General features: G+C 37.8%; 2 protein-coding genes across 2 annotated transcripts; one reads left to right on the forward strand and one right to left on the reverse strand.

The window, feature by feature from the left end:
• Positions 1–378: 378 nt before the first annotated feature.
• Positions 379–8,151, reverse strand: LOC132111941 (calpain-1 catalytic subunit-like). Its single transcript, XM_059519548.1, has 22 exons — positions 8,108–8,151; positions 7,735–8,002; positions 7,338–7,410; positions 6,843–6,961; positions 6,615–6,748; positions 6,260–6,434; positions 5,750–5,815; positions 4,837–4,922; positions 3,953–4,024; positions 3,673–3,833; positions 3,440–3,600; positions 3,327–3,338; positions 2,977–3,182; positions 2,787–2,844; positions 1,990–2,058; positions 1,830–1,887; positions 1,678–1,739; positions 1,451–1,519; positions 1,218–1,296; positions 862–978; positions 665–717; positions 379–560 (listed from the first exon to the last, which is right to left on the reverse strand). Exons 1-22 carry the CDS (start codon positions 8,149–8,151, stop codon positions 534–536), a joined length of 2,169 nt encoding a protein of 722 aa, XP_059375531.1. The 3' UTR covers positions 379–533.
• Positions 8,152–12,744: 4,593 nt separating this feature from the next.
• On the forward strand, positions 12,745–14,837 carry LOC132111736 (complement component C1q receptor-like). Its single transcript, XM_059519317.1, has one exon. It carries the CDS (start codon positions 12,992–12,994, stop codon positions 14,648–14,650), a length of 1,659 nt encoding a protein of 552 aa, XP_059375300.1. The 5' UTR covers positions 12,745–12,991; the 3' UTR covers positions 14,651–14,837.
• Positions 14,838–22,593: the final 7,756 nt, after the last annotated feature.

Raw genomic sequence — 22,593 nt, forward strand, 5'->3', positions numbered from 1 at the left:
ACGGCTGAATTTCTTCTCTTCTGTGGATGTTATCACTGTAGCTGATAACAGACAAACAATGGTCCCAAACTGACACCAAAACACTTTTTCCTGGCATGTCAGTGTTTCAAAGCCCCGCGAGAGCCAAAGCATCTGCCATTTGAAAATGAAAATGTATCGATAGATCTCTCCATAATATTATGAGTCCTCATATAAAGTTGTGTTGAGAAAAATTCTTACTTTACAATCTTGCTGACAAATAATATATATATATATACACACACACACACACACACACACACACACACACAATTACTACAGTTTGAAAAGTTTGATCATATAAAAACTGTATATTAAATGACATTTAAAAAAAAAAAAAAGGACAAAGAAGAAAAGGTATAACCATCACAATTTGTTTATTAGTTTGAAATACAAATATAAATGAAATGTTTAGACTGCCTAGACTGTTGATTGTTTTCGATCACCAAACTAATATTTCTTTTCACGCTGCTTCTTGCATTTGTTGGCAAAGCTCCCGGCAAGGAGACATTCCCTCAAGAGTACATGGTTAGTCCTATCCACTAAAATACAGATACACAGAAACAGGTTGTAAATGTATGAACTATTAAGCACTTGTATGTGTTTGGAAAAATGGGAGAAAAAAAAATGTTTATATCAGGATTACCTCACTCTCATCAAGAGTTACCTTTCCATTTTCACACAGTCTCTGGAATATTCCTGATGAAAAAGTAAAAAAGACAGTTCATATGTAAGAATATATATATATACATTTCTGAAAAAAAATTCTGAACATTAAATTGCATTGCGACAGTATCTGTCCAGTACACTGTCCAGTTCTGTCCAGTTTTGGTCCATACTCACTGGCCATGCAGTTCAAACGCATGACAAGACATATGAAACCCTCCAGAGAGATCTGTTCAGTGGCACCACCATAACGCACAAACATGAGATTCAGGATATCTTCATTTAGATGCAGACCTAGGGTACAATAACCATGACATAAATACAGCGTATTTGCAATGTGTGAATGAGCATCTTATATCAATTATACTGTATATCTATACTTCTGTGTTCAGTTTTATGGGTCATTGGACACAGAGGGTGGCTATTATGCTGGCAGTAACATTGACTAGAAATGATATTTAAGCTAATGCAATATTGCATACTAACCTACTAACGGTTTACCAGAGCAAATTAGAAACTTTATAAATCTCAACCTGTTTTCTCCAATGCATTTTGCAGTTCGTTGAAAGACAGAACGCCATCTTTGGAAGAATCCATGCTGTAGAAGATCTCCTGGGAAATGACTTAAAATTTTATTTTTGATTAAAAGTGAAAAAAAAATAAAAATAAAATAATAATAATTCTTAAAATAACTCAATGCATAGCAAAATATCTTGTCATAATACAATAAAATACATAGCTAAATTCCAGACTCAAATCCACTCACCTTGTATGTCAAAATACGGTTCCACAGACGAATGAATTCTGGTCCGCGAAGTCTTCCAGTGACACTGAACTATTGTTATTGTTACAGTCATGGAATATTTCTAGAGTTAAAACATGTATCTTTACAATACGGCTGCAAATACAAGCCAAACCTGGGAGATAAACCGTCATCATTAAACAAATTATTTGTTATAGCTTATATTTACATGCTTAAAGAATGAAGGATACATCTGACATGGCAATTATACTTCTACAGGAATCCAGGCCAAATCCTTCAGTGTTGTTTTTCCCTAAACAGTGTAAGTGACATAAAAAAGTGAGATTTTAAATCTAGCTTCAGGTATTTCACATAAAATGGACACGGTTTTTAAAACATTCACCTCTAAGTAGGTTTTCTTGAAGAAGCCATTGAAGCTTCTCAGCATCAACAACTTTGAACTGTTTCCAAGAAGACATTCAAGAGATTGTTAAGCACATCAGCTGCAGTTTAATTATGGATCAAATTAAAAATTTTGATATAATATTAGATTTCATATTTACTTGATCGGAATGTTGCCGAAACAGTGTTTTAGTTTTCAATCTTTCATCCATTTCTTCAGTGTAAAGGACCTGAACATGAGAAAAGATCATGTTAAAATGGTAAATAACTAGCAAAAAGGAAGAAAGAAATAGTTTAGGGTCCTAAGGCAGAAAATAAATGTATGAGCTTTAATATTACAATCAGGTCTTATTCTTAGATTGATATTATTAATAATATTTAATTTCATATTTATTTGATTAAAAATATTTAAAATTAATGTTTTTGATAGAATCAACAATATGTGATCATCAATATGCTGAGAAGGGTGTTTATGTATTCGATTCTGAAGTTGTAATTATACTAACTTTATTTATAAAATGTATTTAATTTCAGTCTTGTAGGTGCCTTAAGACACTGGGGTATATTTTTAGGAATAGACAAAAAACATTGCATGGGGCAAAATTATGGCATATTTTTCTTTTATGCCAAAAATCATTAGATATTGAGTAAAGATTATGTTCCATGAAGATATTTAGTAAATTTCCTACAGTAAATATATCAAAACAAAATTTTTGATAGGTAATATGCATTGTTAAGGACTTAATTTGGACAACTTTAAAGGTGATTTTCTCAGTATTTAGATTTTTTTTGCACCCTCAGATTTTAGATATTCAAATAGTTGTATCTCAGCCAAATACTGTCCGATCCTAACAAACAATACATCAATGGAAACTTATTTATTCAGCTTTCGGACGATATATAAATCTCAAACGAGAGAATACTAAAGCTTTTACAAAATGTTTCTGTGTGTTATTACCTCAGACTCGTTTAAAAGATCCACAAGAAAATCTTTCTCCATTCTTTCTGTGTCCTTTCTGAATTAAACACATTTAAAAAAAAAAGTTTTGACATGTGTAATAAAGAATATGATTGTGAACATTTTGGAGAAGAAATTTCAGTTTTCAACCAAGATGATGGCAGTCTCTCAGAATCTTCATATAACTTACTGAATGTGGATCTCATTTTTGCAGAAAATGGACAGGATGAATTCTGCGCTCTTCTTGGGATAGTATGTGGAGGGTATGACGAGATACTCTCCCGGCTCCAGTCGGAAGAATTTCATCACCTGTCTAGCATCCTGAAAGGGCCCACTTGTTACCACAGGCGTTCTTTTAGAGAAAAAACTTGATCCAAACCTTCCCTCAGATCTCATCTAACAGATAATAATAAAAGAAATTGTTTCACTGAACATGTAAAATTAATGTTTAAGAAAGGTCTGATCAGTAATGTAATACATGTTGGTATAACATATTATACAACACCAGAGACTGTGATATAACTTATAGGATTTACTTGCCTCGGGTGGAATCTGTAAAAGTTAAAAATAAAAATAAATGTTACACTCCGAACACAGAAGCATCATACATGCACTGTACAACCATATGTTTTGTCTTTTTTGTTAATACTGACTGCAAACACGTAGAAGCCGATGCCATGGTGTGCAGCGCGGCGTCTGTGTCTCTTGTCAGGTTTCTGTATGAGGGACACCAGAACATTGTTCTGGCCCTGTTCACAAGCCTTATCAATTTCATTAACCCTCAGCCAAAACTGGGGGTTTTTATAGAAGGTATCTACAATCACAGGAGAGGGGTGTTAGAAGCAGATTTGCACTCATAACCAGCTTTATATTTCAGGAAAGGCACCTGAATGATTCATGCAGCCCCCATCTGTGCTCCCAGAAACCCAGCTGCCATGGTGGTACTTGGAAATCCAGTGACAAGCAGACTTCCCCTCAAGAAAATCAGGACAGGTGCAGCAGATATCCATGTTGTCAAAAGTTCTAAGGAAATCTTTCATTGACATCCTGCAAAAAATAAATATATATAAAAAAAATATATATATATATATATAAATCCTGTACAAAATGTGTTTTGTGTTTTAGTACATTTTAAGAATGTATATGAAAACATGGTTCATGCTCACCAAAACTCTCCATTTTCACTCACTAGGAGTTGTTTGTGGTCCTCATCACTCACTGTGTTCCACAAAGGTGAACTGAAAGAATTATGCAAAATAAACATCAGGACAAAGGATCACTTTGACAGTTAAAGGGTTATTCCACCACAAAATGAAAATTTTGTCATTAATCACTTACCCACATGTCGTTCCAAACCCTTAAAAGCTCTGTTCGTCTTCGGAACACAATTAAAGATACTTTGGATGGTAACCAGGAGGCTTGTTTTCTTTTTGTATGCGAAGAAAACAAAAATAACAACTTTTTTCAACAATACGTCTCCTCTGTGTCCTGATTTTGGAGAATAGTACACAAGCAGCGTATGCTCTTCTGTGTCAGCCGCATCACAAGGATGCACTGTTTTCTTTCAAATCAAAGTGTAAATACACGTAGAAAACATATCCTTGTGTCGCAGCTCACACAGAAGAGCGTACACTGCTTGCGTCCAGCGGATATTCTCCATAACGTTACAGTTCATAATGTTACGGTTGTTTCACTGATGGCAGATGGACTATTCTGACGATGTCTTTCATACTCTTCTGGACCTTGACAGTGTAATTTACTTGGCAGTCTATGGGACAGTCACAAGCCTCCCGGTTTTCATCCAAAATATCTTAAATTGTGTTCTGAAGACAAACAAAACTTTTATGGGTTTTGAAAGACGGAGGTAAGTGATTAATGACATAATTTTCATTTTTGGGTGGAGTATCCCTTTATTCTATTCAATTCTACTTCCTATTCTACTACTATTCTACAATTCTACAACTACTACAAATTATTGTTTTATGATTTTACTGGAAGTTGTTCTGCTAGATGGCTATCTGCTATAATGTTGAATAAAAGCAGTGCTTACTTGTCACTCCAGTCTCCATTCCACTCACTGTCTCCCCATGGGTTGAACAATCTAACCAGCTGAACTGGGTTTCTACCACTCATGACCTGTTGAGCACAATTTCAACTGCACAGATTCAGTGATATAAAAATGTGGCAAACCTTTTTAACACTACAAGTATCCTTAACCACATCAACTCTGGGGACCCACCGGTGGGTCCAATATTGCATATGCCTAATTCTCAAAAAATCTAAATAACAGCTGAAGTGGTTAATGTACTATTCAAAAAAATTATTACTTTGTTTTTTAACATTATGCATAATTTTGAAATAAAATGCAGTGTTTACTTTCAATTATTTGGAAGGTAAAATATTTTTCCTAGAACCCACGCACTTTCTAAACGAAAAAGCTTGTGAAACCTAAAGAAGATTAAGAAAAGTCTCCCTGAAGCAACCTGCAGTTAAGATCCTTGCTTAATATTTTCCTTACACAGTATGAATGAAACTCAATACATGAAATTAAATAGTGTGTGTGTGTGTGTGTGTGTGTGTGTGTGTGTGTGTGTGTGTGTGTGTGTGTGTGTGTGTGTGTGTGTGTGTGTGTGTGTGTGTATGTGTGTTTGTGTGTATTTCTGTGGTAAATCTGCAGACTTAGCAGGATTTTGGGGTCTATGAAATCAAAATACATGTTTTAACATTTGATTTTTTAAACATTTCTATCAGACCGTTCAAGGAGATTTTACCTTTTCTCACTACTGTCTTATCAGAACAATCACAAGACCTAAGCAAAACTGCCACATCGAGTTTAAACATGTAAAGGATGGGTGGGTATCAAGTCTGCTGGCCTCCAGGCATTATCTGTTGTCTTAAAAAATGTATCTTGAGACTTTATATTAATCTACTCCATGCTGAGACTTGATTTTGTGCAGTCGTACCTGGTGAACCTTTGTCACAGTGTAAGCGTGGCCCAGGACTATGCCATTTGGTAACCGTGTCTCATTCTGAAACAGAAAAATGAATAGGCAAAAAAATGAAGCTTCTGGAATCCCAACTGAATTTTATCTCTCTCTTTTTTTTTCTTTGTTTTTTTTTTTTTTTTACTAAAATAAGTGTCTAGGCATCCATAGAAAAGTTTTTGGCAGGGTTTTGCAGAGTGAGAGACACTGTGTGTGTGTGTGTGTGTGTGTGTGTGTGTGTGTGTGTGTGTGTGTGTGTGTGTGTGTGTGTGTGTGTGTGTGTGTGTGTGTGTGTGTGTTGTTAAAGCTATGGGGGAATTTGTGGTCTTGTTAGTGAACAATATGGCTAACATCACTTACAGCAGCTTTAAATGTAATCTATATAATTAAAGAAACCACAACAATCCTTTATTTATATATTTATTTAATATATTTATGTTTTTAGTTTTGCATGCCCATGTATTTGAGATATAATCACCCTTTGCTTACCCCTGGTGGAGTTTCACAACCCATAAGGACCTCTGACTGGTGAGCACGGTACATTATCTGCCACAAATCACTAGGAGCTGTTTTCAGATCATAGTGCATGTGAACCCCACCGGTAAAGTCCAAGAGGGCCTCAGATACTCGACCAGTATGCATGTCAGCGTAGGAGCCACACACCCTGCAACAGTCATTCTAACTCAAAATCTTTTGCCACAGTGTGATAGACATAACTTTGATGACGATTACAGTACATGAACTACAGATCACATTATAGCCATGCTTATATTCAATACAACAGCACTACATGTACATGAGATGATTCTTTATCAAGTCATATATAAGATTCAGAGGCACTTACTTGGCATATGCTTTCTCCAGCAAGGCAGGCCAGAATTCATTATATGTTTTTGATTTCACAAAAATCAGCTGGCGGCCGATAGTTGGTAGTTTGTCGTCAATCACAACATCGTACCATTTTCCAAACCGCCAGAACTGTAAATATATATAAGCAGAAGAGTAAATGATCAACTGAAACTGAAACACAAAATATACTATTGCTTGGGTTGGTGAATCTTGGTGAACTTACCCTGAAGTGAAATAAACCAGTATAATTGTGGCTGAATGACTGTCCGTCTGGAACGACCTTATGTAATAATTGGTTTTGAAATGTTAGAGCCCCAACAGATGCAAGAAACCAGCAGTTTCCTGAGGGGGGAAAATCGATCAAAATATCTGGTCTGTACCTTCGCAACGCTTTTATAATTCAAAATTATTTTATTATCATTTTGTCATGAGGGTCTTTGGATAACACATGCCTGATTTTGCATACATGGATCACTAAATTGTAAATAAGAGTTATGAAATAATAAACAAATTTCACTTATTATATTATAGCTAGTGTCTGATGTGTGTGTATGGATGTCTATCCTGCAGAGTTTTGCTCTAGCCCTAATTAAACACACCTAAACCAGCTCATCAAGGTCTTTAGGCTCACTAGACACCTCTAGGCAAGTGTGTTTGTCTAAAGGACATTGAGTTGGACACACCCCTCTTCCATAACATTTTGGTTATCCAGACATACCTACATTCCCTTGGGCATAGTCAAACCTGGACACTGTCTGTACAATAAATTCAGCTACATTTGGATACAATACCTGAAAGAAAATAAGCAATGTAATGTCAGTATTGGTCAACTGATCCATTCTGTGAAAGGGAAATTTGATTGATGGTTTTTTTTTAGTAATGGCATTCTTTTTTCATCTTTTGTATAGGACCAGAATCTGCTATATTATGTGACTACAGGTCAAGTTTATTAATGTTTTTTATTACTATAATTATTATTCTTTCAGGCACTTAGTCAAAGTCAGCTGACTTTAAATAACACTCTTTTAGATTTCAACAAAAGTGTATATTTTACACTCCTTCTACAATTTTGTGCAGTATTGTCAGAACGCATGTGCTGCCTACTGCCTACATACCGTTGGTCTTATCCACTCCACCTTGGCCATGACATCTGGCTTCAGCAGCCCTTCGCCAATAGAACGGGCATCTGGCGGGAAAAACTCATCAACAAATCTCTGTCTTGTCTTGAGACAGTAGTCTTGTAAAAAGTTGTAGTCCTGATCCATGAACTTCAAAGGGTTTGTTTCAGAGCCCATGCCACCCTTCATGTTGCGGTCATTTACAACTTTTAAGCACATGCCATGTGGAACCACTGGAGGAGGCATTTTGAAATCTGTTTGGATTCTTTTTTAAAAGAGGGAAACAGAATAATAATACAAATATATAACAATGCTGTGAGAAAAAAAGCTTGCTCTATCACATTCAAGTTCAGCATATTTCCCACATGACCTTCTCTGCACCAGAAATCCAAGCCACAGACTGTTCTTCTTCATTTTAAAATCATTTATACCCTGACAGCTCAATGCATGTGTACATCTGGCAGTTCTAGATGACTGTTATCTTTGGCATGTCTACATGTCTTGCTCTTCTAGTCTTTGGATATAGTTGTCCACATTTCCTCTTAAACTTAAACAAAATCCATCCTGTTACTGATTTTCCTGTATTGGACTTACATTTACATTACACCTGTATTTGGCACTTGAAGCTTTTATCCGAAGCAACTTACATGGCATTCATAGTATAAATGTTATCTATTGTTAGTGCCATGCTCTGATGTTTATGCTTCAGGTATGCACACAGTGTGTAATACATTTTCACATAATTTTTGTTCACAGTGTTTTCTATGCACCAACTAGTTTGTAGAATATCTAGATAAAATATGGTAGAATATAGACCATTCCTTCCCATTACTCTAATAAACATTAACTTATTGCATTTATGAAATGAATAAAATGCAAACATACCTTCAGTGATGCAACAAATCACTAGAACAAGAAATTTCACTCAAATGACTGTTAGTCTTCTCTGTCTGCGACTGACTTTTACACACTTACTTCACAATTTTAAAACACCTGCAGAAGCCCCACCCAACTCCCAGCTTATGTGTTTATTAACAAAGAGTTCATCTGAGCCTTTGTTATTCTGAGAAACTGAAATCCTTCACATTTGGCATAGAAAAAAAGCTGGCCAAGATGTTTCACAGTATGGAAGACACAAAAATTAGATGTGCACAGTTCATTTCTGTGCCAGAATTATAAAACGTGTGCAGCTTTTTAGGATACCAACTTAGATTATTTTAGCACTCTTTTACGGTTGGGTTTATGTAAAGCCTCCAAAAAATGCATTCAGTGCAGCAGATACCGGTTTGTCGTGCCTGGACTTGCTATGAATGTTGCATTCTACTCATGATTCATCATTACAATGATCATGAATTACAATTTATATTATCTGTAATTGATATATTATACATCCTATGTATACAGTATCTGTATATTATACAGTATATACTGTGTATAAATCTATCAATTATTGCCATATTGGCCCATTTACTACTGCCATGCACAATATGCTGACATGGTTTAACTTAGCCTCAAGTGTAATTTCTTAGCATTCACACTCTTGACAAGTAGGCCTACTTAGGAATGTAAATAGCATGGCAGTACAGTATATGCAAATAAAACACAGTCAAGTCAGATCAGATCAGGTATGGTCAGTGTACAAAGTTCATATATAGTTTGATAGTGCCAGGCAATAAGAACTTGTAATTGAAATTGTGAAAGTTGTTTTTTTTTTTTTTTTTGGAAAAGAAAATCTTTCTTTTCTATTTCTTAAAGGGGTCATGACATGAGAAATAAAATTTGCCTTGATCTTTTGTCATATGAAACGTCTTTGTAGCATTAAAACATCCTGCAAGTTTCATAGCTCAGAACGTCTTACTCACTATGAACAGATCATTTATTTAATCAAGTTCCAAAAACAAGACACCAGATCGATCCCGGCGTCAGGAAGAAATGGATGCTTTATTTTAAATGGCATCCCTAGAATTACAGTGCCTTGTGAAATTATTCATACCCCTTCATTTATTTTTCTTTTTTTTTTACATTTGTTATGTTGCTGTCTTATGTTAAAATGCTTTAAATTACTTTTTTTCACATCAATCTACACTCCATTCACCAAAATGGCAACGCATAAAAAAAAATAAAAAAAGTTTTCATCATCTTTGCAAATATGTAAAAAATAAAACAAAATTAAATTATTCCATTGCATAAGTATACATACCCTTATCTGGGACAGATGAAATTTCATACTGGAGCATTCATATCGCTTAGATGTTACTACACTCCAATAAAAGTTAACCTGTGGCAAATTTAATTGAATGGATATGATTTGGAAAGGCACACATCTCTCAATAAAAGGTCTAACAGCTGAAAATGCATGTCAGAGCAAAAACCAAGCCCTGAGGTAAGAAGAACTGCCTGTAGAGCTCAAAAACAGGATTGCATCAAGCCACAAATCTGGGGAGTTCAGAGACAACTCTACTGTACTGAAGGTTCGCAGATGCTTGTACTCTACATCACTCCTAGTGGAAGAAGTTTGAACTCTTCCAAGAGCTGGCCTTCTGGCCAAACTGAGCAATCAGAGGAGAAGGGCTTTGGTTAAACTGGTGACCAAGAACCTGATGGCCACTCTAACTGAGCTCAAACATCACTGCAACACTCCACCAATCCAGTCTTTAAAGCGGTGAGGACAAACTCAATCCTCTCCTCAGCGAAGACACATGAAAACACACTTGGAATTTGCAAAAAAAGCACCTAAAGAACCCTCAGATTGTGAAAAACTAGATTCTCTGGTCTGATGAACTGCAGTTTCAAGCATCATGTTTAAAGGAAACCAGGCACTTCTCATCACCTGCAGATATCAAAAAGTAAAGTGTGCTGAAAGCAGCCTCATGCTGTGGGGCTGTTTTTCAGCGGCAGGGACTGAGGGACTTGTAAGAGTAGAAGAAAAGCTCAATGCAGCAAAATATTGAGATAGCGTTAATAATAACCCAGTCCAGAGCATTCAGAACCTCAGACTGGGCAGAAGGTTAACCTTCCAACTGGACATTGACCCAAGCACTCAGCAAGGATGGCTTATAGACAACTCTGTGAACGTCCTTGAGTTGCCCAACCACAGCCTGATTGAACCCAATCAAATATTTCCGGAGAAATCTGAAAATGTGTGTCTGCCCCCATCCGACCTGACAGAACGTGTGAGGTGAAGAGGTGAGGGCAAGAATGGCAGATAATTGTCAAATGATGGTTAACGAATCTTGTCGCATCAAACCAAAAAGATTTGAGACTGTAAAGGCGCTTTAACTAAATACTAAGGGAAGGATATGAATACTTATGCAGTGTAGTTGATGTCGGGAAAGTTAAAGTAGTTTAACAAAAGGCTGCAACTTAACAAAACCTGAAAAAATGAAGGGGTATGATTTTTGTGTGAACTAACCCTTTAAAATGGTAATTTCGAATCTAGCCTATAGCAGTGAAGGTGTTTTTTCTTTTCTTTTTTTTCTTATTTTGTGAATGAATAAATTTTTTTAAAGTTTAACAAAGATTAACGAAAATGAAAAGATTCATTCATTCATGTTTTTCAAGAAAATTATATGCTGTATGTGTGTGTGCATTTGTACATAAAAGTGTCGTGTCACCAGTTTCCAACAGAGGTCCCTGACGTCAAAGAAGTGACTTTAAATCCCATCGTTGCCTGTAATCTTTTTGAAATCTTCATGACAGCATATTGTGAACAAACATGTATTAATATTTAGAATGTATGTAATGCAGAGAAGGTTTTTTCATTTTGAAATGAACATTATTCAATATAGTTCCCATAATAAAGTGTTTGTCTGTAGGTCTGACATTAGATAAATTCAACAATACATTTTGAATTAAATCTTTATGCTCAACTGCAGTAACAGTCTTTGGTTAAGTCTTGGATCTCCAACATGGAGAGTGTGTGATAGATTTTTAATGAGAGGTTGTATGGATTCATTATAAGAGCAGAGATCCCTGATAAATAAAAAAAAAGAGAGAAGGCTACTGTTTACAAAACTAGAATCAGCGTTCATGAGACAAAATCAAATGGAAGTATTCTCTTTGAGAGAGAGAGAGAGAAAGAGAGAGAGAGAGAGATGCATAGGCCTATATGTACATTTATATATTTTTTTATTTAGATTGAGAATTTCTGATGTGATTCATTATCTGTCATCCCTTTGGTGATTCAGTGCAGAAGACTATGTTAGGAAAGAACACAATTCCCATTGGCTAAGAAAACATTAGCAACTTCTGCACTGACATTGGGTCCAAAGGTCCCACCGGAAGGGTGTCGTAGGTCATTTCCTGCCATTCAAGCAGAGGCGCTGTCCTGCTTAACACAAACACAGGATGTGATCCATGGCTAGATTTATCAGCAGCTGGCAGGCCATGTACACAATAGCAATACACATTGTATGTTTGTTTCAATGTAAAATACAGAAAAAAACATAACTATGTTTTGTGGCCAAGCATGTAGTCTGTCTTCAGTCTCATTTTGGAGCTAGTTGTCACAAGGGCTATAAAAGTTAATTACACAAATGTATGCTTTCTGTAGCAGTGGTTTTATTTATTTATTTGTATTTTATGCTTTAACATTTTTGGTATTTCATGAATCGTTCAAATTCACATTTCAAATAAGTTTGTCTGTTCATACTAGACTAGATTCAAATTATATTCAACTTTATTGTCATTGTGCATTATTGTGCAGACGTGTCAATGTAATGCAGTTAGCATCTAGCCAGAATTGCAGATAGCCAATGTATATAAAAAAGCCTAAATATGTATAAATAAATGAAAATATAAATGTAAGTGTGTTTAATCCATGTTCAATGAACAATGCGGTTAATAGGGTGTGAATATGATTTTTCACCGGACACTAGAATTGTGGAACTTATGTTGCTTTATAAAATATATATATCTAAATCAGAATCTCAGTTTACATCCAAAATTATACAGATTTTTGTCACATTGTGAGTTGCCATAGGCTGAGACATCTGGGAAAACTAGTCAAAACAATAGGCAGCCCGGGGCAGTTGTTTTTTGTTGGCGGCAGGAACTCACTCTGAGAAGAGACAAATTAAGCCTGCTGCTTAAACAAGATTTCCTTTGTAGGCTATACACTAAACAGGATGCATCAGTTTGAGTCCTCTCATGGTACTTGGAAGGCCTACGAACAATTCCTTCTCCAGTCTCTGAGATGAACTGAATATTTTCTCGTCAAAGCGAGTAGTATTTTATAATTAATGATACTGACGGGATGATGCGCGTACTGATTCTGATGTTATCCTGTTTTGTCTCTGGCGGGACCGACCGGGTGAGCACAACATGCATCCCCGAGGCTTGTCTCACGTTGCATTTGGAGAAAAAACGCTTTGAAAATGCTTCAGAAGACTGTATCAATAATGGCGGCAATTTGGTTACTATGAGAAATGAAAATGAACTTCAGAGCATCAAATCGGTTCTTTCAGCAGCAGGAGAATACAACATACTTAATTCTAAAGTTTGGATCGGACTTAAGCTGCAGAAAACAAACTGCACCGATTTCACTGAGGAGTTAAAGGGCTTCAGATGGACGTCAAAGCCAACCAATTCCGAATATTCCAACTGGAAAAAGACACCTTTGCGCACGTGCACGGAAAAAAGGTGTGTGTCGATTTCACTGGCAGATGGTCTCCAGTGGTCAGATGGCTCATGTAGAGACAGTGCATTTTATATGTGCAAATTTATCTTCAAAGGAATGTGCAAACCAATAGAGTTTGAAGAACCAGGTGATGTCAAATATAATGTTCCGTTCTTACTTAAACCGCTACGTCCAAATGAAAGGTTGGCGATGTTACCACATGGGACATGGGCTGAAATACAATGCAGTGGCTCGGAAGATGCAGAAACTTTTGTCTCCATTTGTCTCAACAATAACTCTCTTTTTGGCTGGAAACCTGAACGTTTTTGCACACAAAATAAAAGTTGCAAAAACAGAGGCTGTGATCACGGTTGTTTTGAGACTGCAGGAGCAGGTGTTCATTGTGAATGTCGTGAAGGCTATTACCTCATGGATGATAAAGTGAGTTGTGCTCCTAGAATTAACTGCAAAAATTCACCTTGCGAATCAAAGTGTGTACCGACTCCCACTGGGTTTTCATGCAAATGCTTGGATGGATTTAATTTGGCTGAAGACAAGGTCAGTTGCATTGATATCAATGAATGTCAGCAACATATGTGCGGTGAACACAGGTGTCGAAACACTCCGGGAAGCTATTTTTGTGAGTGTAAACCTGGTTTCAGGCTTGTTGCTGGCAAATGTGAAGACGTGGATGAATGCACCGAATTCAGATGTCAGCAGGGCTGTCTCAATTCAGAGGGGTCATTCTCTTGTTACTGCCACGCAGGATACAGTTCATCATCAAACAATAGCAGGAAATGTATAGATATCAATGAATGTGTAAGTAGACCGTGTGAAGACAACTGCCACAATACCTTGGGTAGTTTCAAATGTTCCTGTAGGGAAAACTTCCTTTTGGCTAAAAATGGCATCAGCTGTATCCCGTATCCCATAGAGAAAATACAAATCACTCCATCTCCAGATCATAGTGGTGTGTTCATCACTAAAATGAGTCAGTCGCCTGTCACTTCTGGACCGTCAACAATCAACACCCCTCTACTTAACATGACAAACACTAAAGCGGACAGTAAACGCAAAGAAAGTTTTCTCGGAAGTTATGTGATGTTGGTGTGCGTCTTGGGTTCAGTTATTCCATTGACTGTGATCACTGTGCTCATCATGTCTGTCTTTGTTATCCACCGATGGAATCGTTCAAGAAAAGCCGCTTTGAAAAATGCCAACGCTGACAACTACTGCTGGGTTTCATCTGGAATTGACAATGAACATAAAAAGAACAACAGCCAACTGAATGATTAAATGAAGCCAAAATATAAACGTTTAGTTTTTGTCAGCATCAAATTCAAAGGTTAATTTACTCAAATGCTGTTTTCCTAATTTTAATGTCCTTTTTATAGCCTACACTAGTTCAATTATTATTAATTTTATTATTATTTGTGACTTGTGTACTTTAAACTGCAATTCCATAATTATCCGGAGGGGGTTCTGTAAATGTTCGACAAAATAAATAAAAATAATAAAACCAAACTGGGATAGGCTACTAAGTTTAATGCACCATAATATTTGCTATCTTTTACATGTTTGCTGTTTAATTAATTTCTTTGTTTAATAATTTTGTTGCTGAAAACATAACAATCGTGGCATTTAGGGCATGCAAGAAAAGGGTAACGTTTGTAAAGTGAACTTTGTATGTCTTTCTGGCAATGGAATGATGATATAATTTTACAGTCTGTAGTAGACAAGAATGCAAGGTACATATAGAGAAATTGACTTAAAAAATTAACCTATTCTAAGATATGTTAGATAAATTCTAAGATATCTATTCATTTGAGTAACACTGTGACAATTTAGCCCACTCTCCCCTTTAAATGAACTATGTAAAAGTTAATGTTTGGACAAGCTTCAGACCTGTTCACAAGCGTCACTGAACGTAATCTTATATTACCTTTTTCATTTCATGTATATGATAAATATTATTGTTGAATAAAAATCTCTGTACATTTTGGTAGAATAAATAAAGTTTAGTTGAACTAGTCTCAGTGTCAATGTAAAGATTTGCTTGAAGCGCAATGTTCTTGTTTGATCTATAATAGGGCTATGGAAGCCCGTTTCCACCACAGTTGAGAAAAATATGATTCTGTAAGACATAATAATGAGAAACTTTCTAATTATGACTTAGTATCTTGTTATATTGAGATTTTTTTTTCTTGTAAAAATGACCTAGTTTCTCATAATAATTATTTAGTTTCTCATAATAATGAGAAACTTTCTTGTAATAATGAATTAGTATCTTGTTATATTGAGAAGCTTTCTCATAATAATGAGAAAACTTCTCATAATATTGACTTGTCAAATAATATTGACACAGTCAAGCCAACTTTTAGCTTCAAAAATGTTTTTCAGAAATCTACGAATGACGTCACGGACACTACATCCATGTTTTTAAACAGTCTATGCTCGTAACACACTCATTTATTAAAATGTTTACATAATGCTGTGTTCCTGACAGCTTGAATATAATATAATATAATATAATATAATATAATATAATATAATATAATATAATATAATATAATATAATATAATATAATATAATATAATATAATATAATATAATATAATATAATATAATAGTTATAAGTATATTTGTATAGACTTTATTTCCAAGACCTAGATGGCTGCACGTCAGTAAATGATTGACAGTTTTTTTTTTCGTTTATCCCTATTTTTCCCAGTCTTTGAATCATGTTTCCTACATTACTTCTTTTATTATTTTTTTGTTCAGTCATTTAATTTAGATGTGTATTTTTTTCTGCCCTTTTTTAATTATTTCATTTATAAATTCAAATTTAACTATACTCACAAGAAGTTCAGAAGAAGCACGAATTCTGAATATGGGTCACCATACTTGGCTGTATTTCACGTCACATCAAGAATAAAGCACTTGAATAAAGTTAAAGGTGTAATCTGTAAGATTGTCCTACATGTTACCACATCTGTATCCTAAAGATGCACTTATGGCTTTACAATTACTCATAGATCAATAATGATTTTCAAGTGATACTTAAGTTACGATGCTTTTAGGAAACAGACCATAATAATGAGATCGAATTTCTTAGCCTAGGGGAGATATATCCAGAACCCGGAAGTGAAGGGCGGCATTATTTACAATGAGACAAGCATGGCGAAGAGCATGGTACGTAGTCTCTAATGTTTTTGCTGTCATATGGTCAATAATTATCGTATATATTTAGTTAAGCGTTTATCTGCAAAAAATACTTAATTTGTGCATGGCTTTGTTGTCTTTTTTGTAGCTTCATATTGTTGTCGTAGTTTAATGTAGGCTATAGAACGTCTCAGGTTACGAATGTAACCATGGTCCACTGAGTAGGCAACAACACACTGCATCCTCTAGGGGTCGCTATGGGGAACACCTCGTTGTGACCCGTGTTTGAAGCATACATTGAAAAAACACCAATGAGTTGGCTGGCGACAGCCTCTGACATCACTACCGGCGCAACTATAAACAGGCACCGGGAGAATACGTCATTTACTTCTTCGTCTGAAGCTTGCGTCCGAAACATGGCAGGGAGCTAGAGGACACAGTATCTTGTTCCCTACTTTCAAGGGAACTTCGAACTGCAATAGAGTTGGAAGAGGCGGGTTAATATGGGAGTGAAAAACAGATTTCAATTTGGAGACATGGAATGCGGGGTGAACCCTCCTGTACGCAGGAGGTAGTTTGAGGCAGACCGTCACCGGACTAATGATTTTGGTGACAGTGAACGGACCAATAAATTTAGGAGCCAGTTTATTACTCACGGAACACAGAGGAATGTTCTTGGATGAAAGCCACACTTTTGGCCCATGATGTATGAAAAATGGAAAATGGAACTGACTGTGCGTGAAAAACGCATTTCTCCGCCTTGACAAAAAGCCCATTCGCTCGCAACCTCTGGAGCACTAGTCTGACGTGCTGAACGTGTTCCTGGAGAGAAGAAGAAAATATCAGTATGTCATCCAGGTAGAAATAAACGAACTGATCTACCATGTCTCTCAGCACGTCATTGACTAGTGCTTGGAAGACAGCAGGGGAGTTGAACAGCCCGAAAGACATGACCAAATATTCAAAATGGCCCTGGGGGGTATTAAATGCTGTCTTCCATTCATCCCCCTTCCTTATGCGGACCAACTGATGAGCATTACGTAAGTCCAGTTTTGTAAATATAGATGCTCCCTGCAGCCTCTCGAAGGCTGAAGACATCAACGGCAAAGGAGAGGTATTCTTCACCGTGATGTTGTTCAGCCCTCGGTAATCAATGCAAGGTCGCAGAGATCCATCCTTCTTACCCACAAAAAAGAACCCCACCCCCGCTGGAGAAGAGGAAGGGCGGATGAACTCGGAAGCCAGCGAATCAGAAATATATTTCTCCATGGCCTCCCTTTCAGGAGTAGAAAGTGAATCTAACTTGACCTTAGGCGTAGACGTACCTGGCATAAGGTCTATGGCACAGTCATAGGGACGATGAGGAGGAAGAGAAGCAGTCCGGGACTTACTGAACGCTTCCTTTAGGTCTAGGTACTCCTTGTGCACGTTAGACAAATCCACCGTCTCCTCTTGAAACACAGAACTAGACACAGATGAATGAGCAGACACAAGACAAGAGGCATGGCACTGATTACTCTGGAGCCTTGGCCCCAGTCCACCCTGGGGTTGTGTTTGATAAGCCAGGGGTGCCCGAGAACAATGGGGCTGAGGGGAGTGTCAGTGAGGAGGAATTCCAGTGTTTCAGTGTGGTTACCCACTACCGTCAACGTGATGGGATCCGTGGTATGCGTGATGGTGGGTAATGTCTGACCATTGAGAGCGTGGACTGCTATGGGTTTGTGGAGTGATGTGATGGAGATGCGGAGGTGATGGGCCAGTGAGAAGTCCATGAAATTACCCTCCGCTCCGGAATCCACAAGGGCTTGGCAGTCGTGAGAACTGGTTGCCCATTGCAATCTTCCCGGAAGGAGAGTCGCGGACGAGGATTTCCCCAATGCTGCTCCACCCTACTGCCAGGCTTGGTCTTTTAGCGGACAGCGATTGAGGAAATGCCCCACCGCACTGAGTAAAGACATAGTCTCTCAGTTCGTCGACGCTCCCTCTCCTCCCGGGAAAGCCAAGCTCTACCCACCTGCATGAGCTCTGGATCGCTGGATGGACTGACCGTGTCTTCGGCGAGGAAGCCCAATGGCTTGAGTTGTCTTCTGGCTCGGGAGTGCTGTTTGACTTGAGAGCGCTGTTCCAACCTCAAGTCGACCCTTAATGCTAACTCCATCAATCCGGTCAAGCTCTTGGGAAGATCCAAAGTGTATATTTCATGTTGGACATGGTCAGCCAGCCCATGCAGGAATCTGTCCCACTGTGCCTCCTCGTTCCAGTGGAACAGCATTGATCGTTATTCTCCCACACCGCCGTTCCCCAAAGACCCGCACGCCCCGACAGCAGGTTTAACACCAACGCCACTCTTGATCCCTCAGTGGAAAAGGTTACAGGTTACAGGGGAAAGAATAATGAGCATCTAGTCAGAAAAGCACGACACAGCTCTGGCTCACCCGCGTATCTCTCTGGCGTAGGAATCCTGGGCTCGTGCTGGCTGGTGATGTTAATAGGGTTGAGGGAAACAGGGGGTGGGGTGGGCGCAGCGGGCGATCGTAGCTGTTGAATCTGGACACCTGCGTCACTAGAGCTTGTACTGCCTGAGCGGTGGCAGAGACCTGTTCCTCCTGATGATCCATACGTTGATTGCTGGTCGTGAGGTATTCCTGAAGCTCTGCCATTCTCGCTGGATCTATCAATGGTCAGTTCATTCTGTTACGTCTGGTGCGGAAAGAAAGGCAGAGAATCCAATAGCGAGTTAATGACAGAGATTTATTATACTCAGGCACTCGTGAAATGTTAATGTCAGTTTTGCTGGATGAATCACAGATGAGTGAAGATGGCTTCTGAGGCAGGCAGGCAGGCTGAGGATACCACCGCTCAGGACTGTGATGCAGGGAAGCAATGGGCAAACCGGACCAGTGGGATACAGGTATCCGAAACGGAGAGTGTAGACCAGGAAGCACATGAACAGCCGGAACCCCAAACACACTGCAACGAATTGACAACACGGCTGGGTGAGAGACAGGTTAATATAGCCCCGGTGATGAGTGCAGCATGTGGCAGTGATCAGAGTGATAGGTAATCAGAAACCACGCCTCCAACACAACTGCACACACAGAAAAGGTGAGACAGTGAATTCATGAACCGTGACACATACAGAATGAGTTTTTTTTTGAGAAAGTAAAATTGCACAAAGTTTCCTGTGAGGGTTAAGGTTAGGTGTTGGATTGGTGTAGGGCCATAGAATATACAGTTTGTAAAGTATAAAAACCATTACGCCTATGGGATGTCCCCACTTTTCACAAAAACAAATGTGTGTGCGTGTGTGTGTGTGTGTGTGTGTGTGTGTGTGTGTGTGTGTGTGTGTGTTTGTGTGTGTGAAAATTACAGAATTATCTTTAGTGACATATGCATGGCTTCTCTAGTCATTTTACAGTGATATCAGTATACATTTTTTTTTCTCAGGGTCATTTTTATATCAATGAAAAAAAAATTATAAAGTTAACTGTATAAATGTGTATTGCTGATTATTTTATTTTGTTCATTAAAGTTAATTGCAAATAAACTACTGATAAAGCAGTTGCCAGAGAAAAACAAACTTAATAAACAAATGAAAATGATTTAAAAAAGCATCATTCTTTAACGCATCATGAGACGATTTATTATGAAATACAAATAAGCCATCTGCAGGTGTTCAGCATGTTTTTCCTGGTTGAGTAGATTCAATCCACAGGAGACTGAAAACATGACCTGGGGGACTGGGTCACAGTGAGAGGAAATGTCAAATGTAAAATTACAGCTAAAATACAAATAAAAGTTTATCACACAAGTTAACACTGCTACCTGTACTTTATGCTGGATCTTCAATGGCAACAACATAGAAAGGTTATTGTTCCACACCTGACTGTAAGTAGAAGCTATGTGCTTTATGAGAAACTTTCATTTGTATTTTAGCTGTAATTTTACATTTGACATTTCCTCTCACTGTGACCCAGGTCGGTCTCCTGTGGACTGAATCTAATCAACCAGGAAAAACATGCTGAACACCTGCAGATGGCTTATTTGCATTTCCTAATAAATCGTCTCATGATAGGTTAAAGAATGATGCTTTTTTTTAATCATTTTCATTGGTTTATTTAGTTTGTTTTTCTTTAGCAACTGCTTTATGAGTAGTTATTTGCAAAATGATGTCTCCCTCTCCAATAATAATAAAAAAAGAAAAGTTTTACTGTATTTGATCAAATAAATGCAAATAAATCCTTGGTAAACATTTCACTGATATTAAAATGACCTTGAGAAAAAAAGAATATATACTGACATCACTGTAAGATGACTAGAGAAGCCATGCATATGTCACCAAAGAGATTTCTGTCATTTTCACACACACACACACACACACACACACACACACACACACACACATATATACATATATACTCAAATAAGGGATTATTAGGAACACCTGTTCAATTTCTCATTAATGCAATTATCTAATCAACCAATCACATGGCAGTTGCTTCAATGCATTTAGGGGTGTGGTCCTGGTCAAGACAATCTCCTGAACTCCAAACTGAATGTCAGAATGGGAAAGAAAGGTGATTTAAGCAATGTTGAGCATGGATGTTGGTGCCAGACGGGCCAGTCTGAGTATTTCACAATCTGCTCAGTTACTGGGATTTTCACGCACAACCATTTCTAGGGTTTACAAAGAATGGTGTGAAAAGGGAAAACATCCAGTATGCTGTCCTGTGGGCAAAAATGCCTTGTTAATGCTAGAGGTCAGAGGAGAATGGGCCGACTGATTCAAGCTGATAGAAGAGCAACTTTGACTGAAATAACCACTCGTTACAACCGAGGTATGCAGCAAAGCATTTGTGAAGCCACAACACGCACAACCTTGAGGCAGATGGGCTACAACAGCAGAAGACCCCACCGGGTACCACTCATCTCCACTACAAATAGGAAAAAGAGGCTACAATTTGCACAAGCTCACCAAAATTGGACAGTTGAAGACTGGAAAAATGTTGCCTGGTCTGATGAGTCTCGATTTCTGTTGAGACAATCAGATGGTAGAGTCAGAATTTGGCGTAAACAGAATGAGAACATGGATCCATCATGCCTTGTTACCACTGTGCAGGCTGGTGGTGGTGGTGTACTGGTGTAGGGGATGTTTTCTTGGCACACTTTAGGCCCCTTAGTGCCAATTGGGCATCGTTTAAATGCCACGGCCTACTTGAGAATTGTTTCTGACCATGTCCATCCCTTTATGACCATCATGTACCCATCCTATGATGGCTAAATAGATCATGGCCAATAGAGCATCTTTGGGATGTGGTGGAACGGGAGCTTCGTGCCCTGGATGTGCATCCCACAAATCTCCATCAACTGCAAGATGCTGTTCCTAATAATCCTTTAGGTGAGTGTATATATATATATATATATATATATATATATATATATATATATATATATATATATATATACATATATTTCTTTATTTCTTTTAATTTTGATGTTTATAACTGACAACTAAGGAAAATCACAAATTCAGTATCTCAGAAAATTAGAATATTGTTAAAAAAGGTTCAATATTGAAGACACCTGGTGCCACACTCTAATCAGCTAATTAACTCAAAACACAGCCTAGTTTCTCAGTCTAGTTCTGTAGGCTACACAATCATGGGGAAGACCGCTGACTTGACATTTGTCCAAAAGTCGACCATAGACAAGGAGGGCAAGACAGAAAAGGTCATTGCAAAAGAGGCTGGCTGTTCAAAGAGCTCTGTGTCACGGTTCATGAATGCACTGTTTCCTGCTCGTCTCAGATTATGTCATGTTGATTGTTTCATCATGATCAGCGGCAGCTGCATCCCATTCCAACGGCCTCCTTAACGCCCTGTCTTTCGTCTCTTGTTTGTCAGATCGTTGTTTGAGGTCCTCCGTGCTTCATGTCTGAGTCTCCTCTGCTCAAACGTTCATCCTTGTGTTTTAGTCCCGTTCTGTGGATTCATCATCATCTCTCACCAACGCTCTCAATTCACCGACCCATGCTGCCATCAAGGTCCCTGTGTCACCCACCATCAACCCCATCTGAC

The sequence above is a fragment of the Carassius carassius genome, chromosome 31, assembly GCF_963082965.1.
Source record: "Carassius carassius chromosome 31, fCarCar2.1, whole genome shotgun sequence".
Taxonomy (NCBI): domain Eukaryota; kingdom Metazoa; phylum Chordata; class Actinopteri; order Cypriniformes; family Cyprinidae; genus Carassius; species Carassius carassius.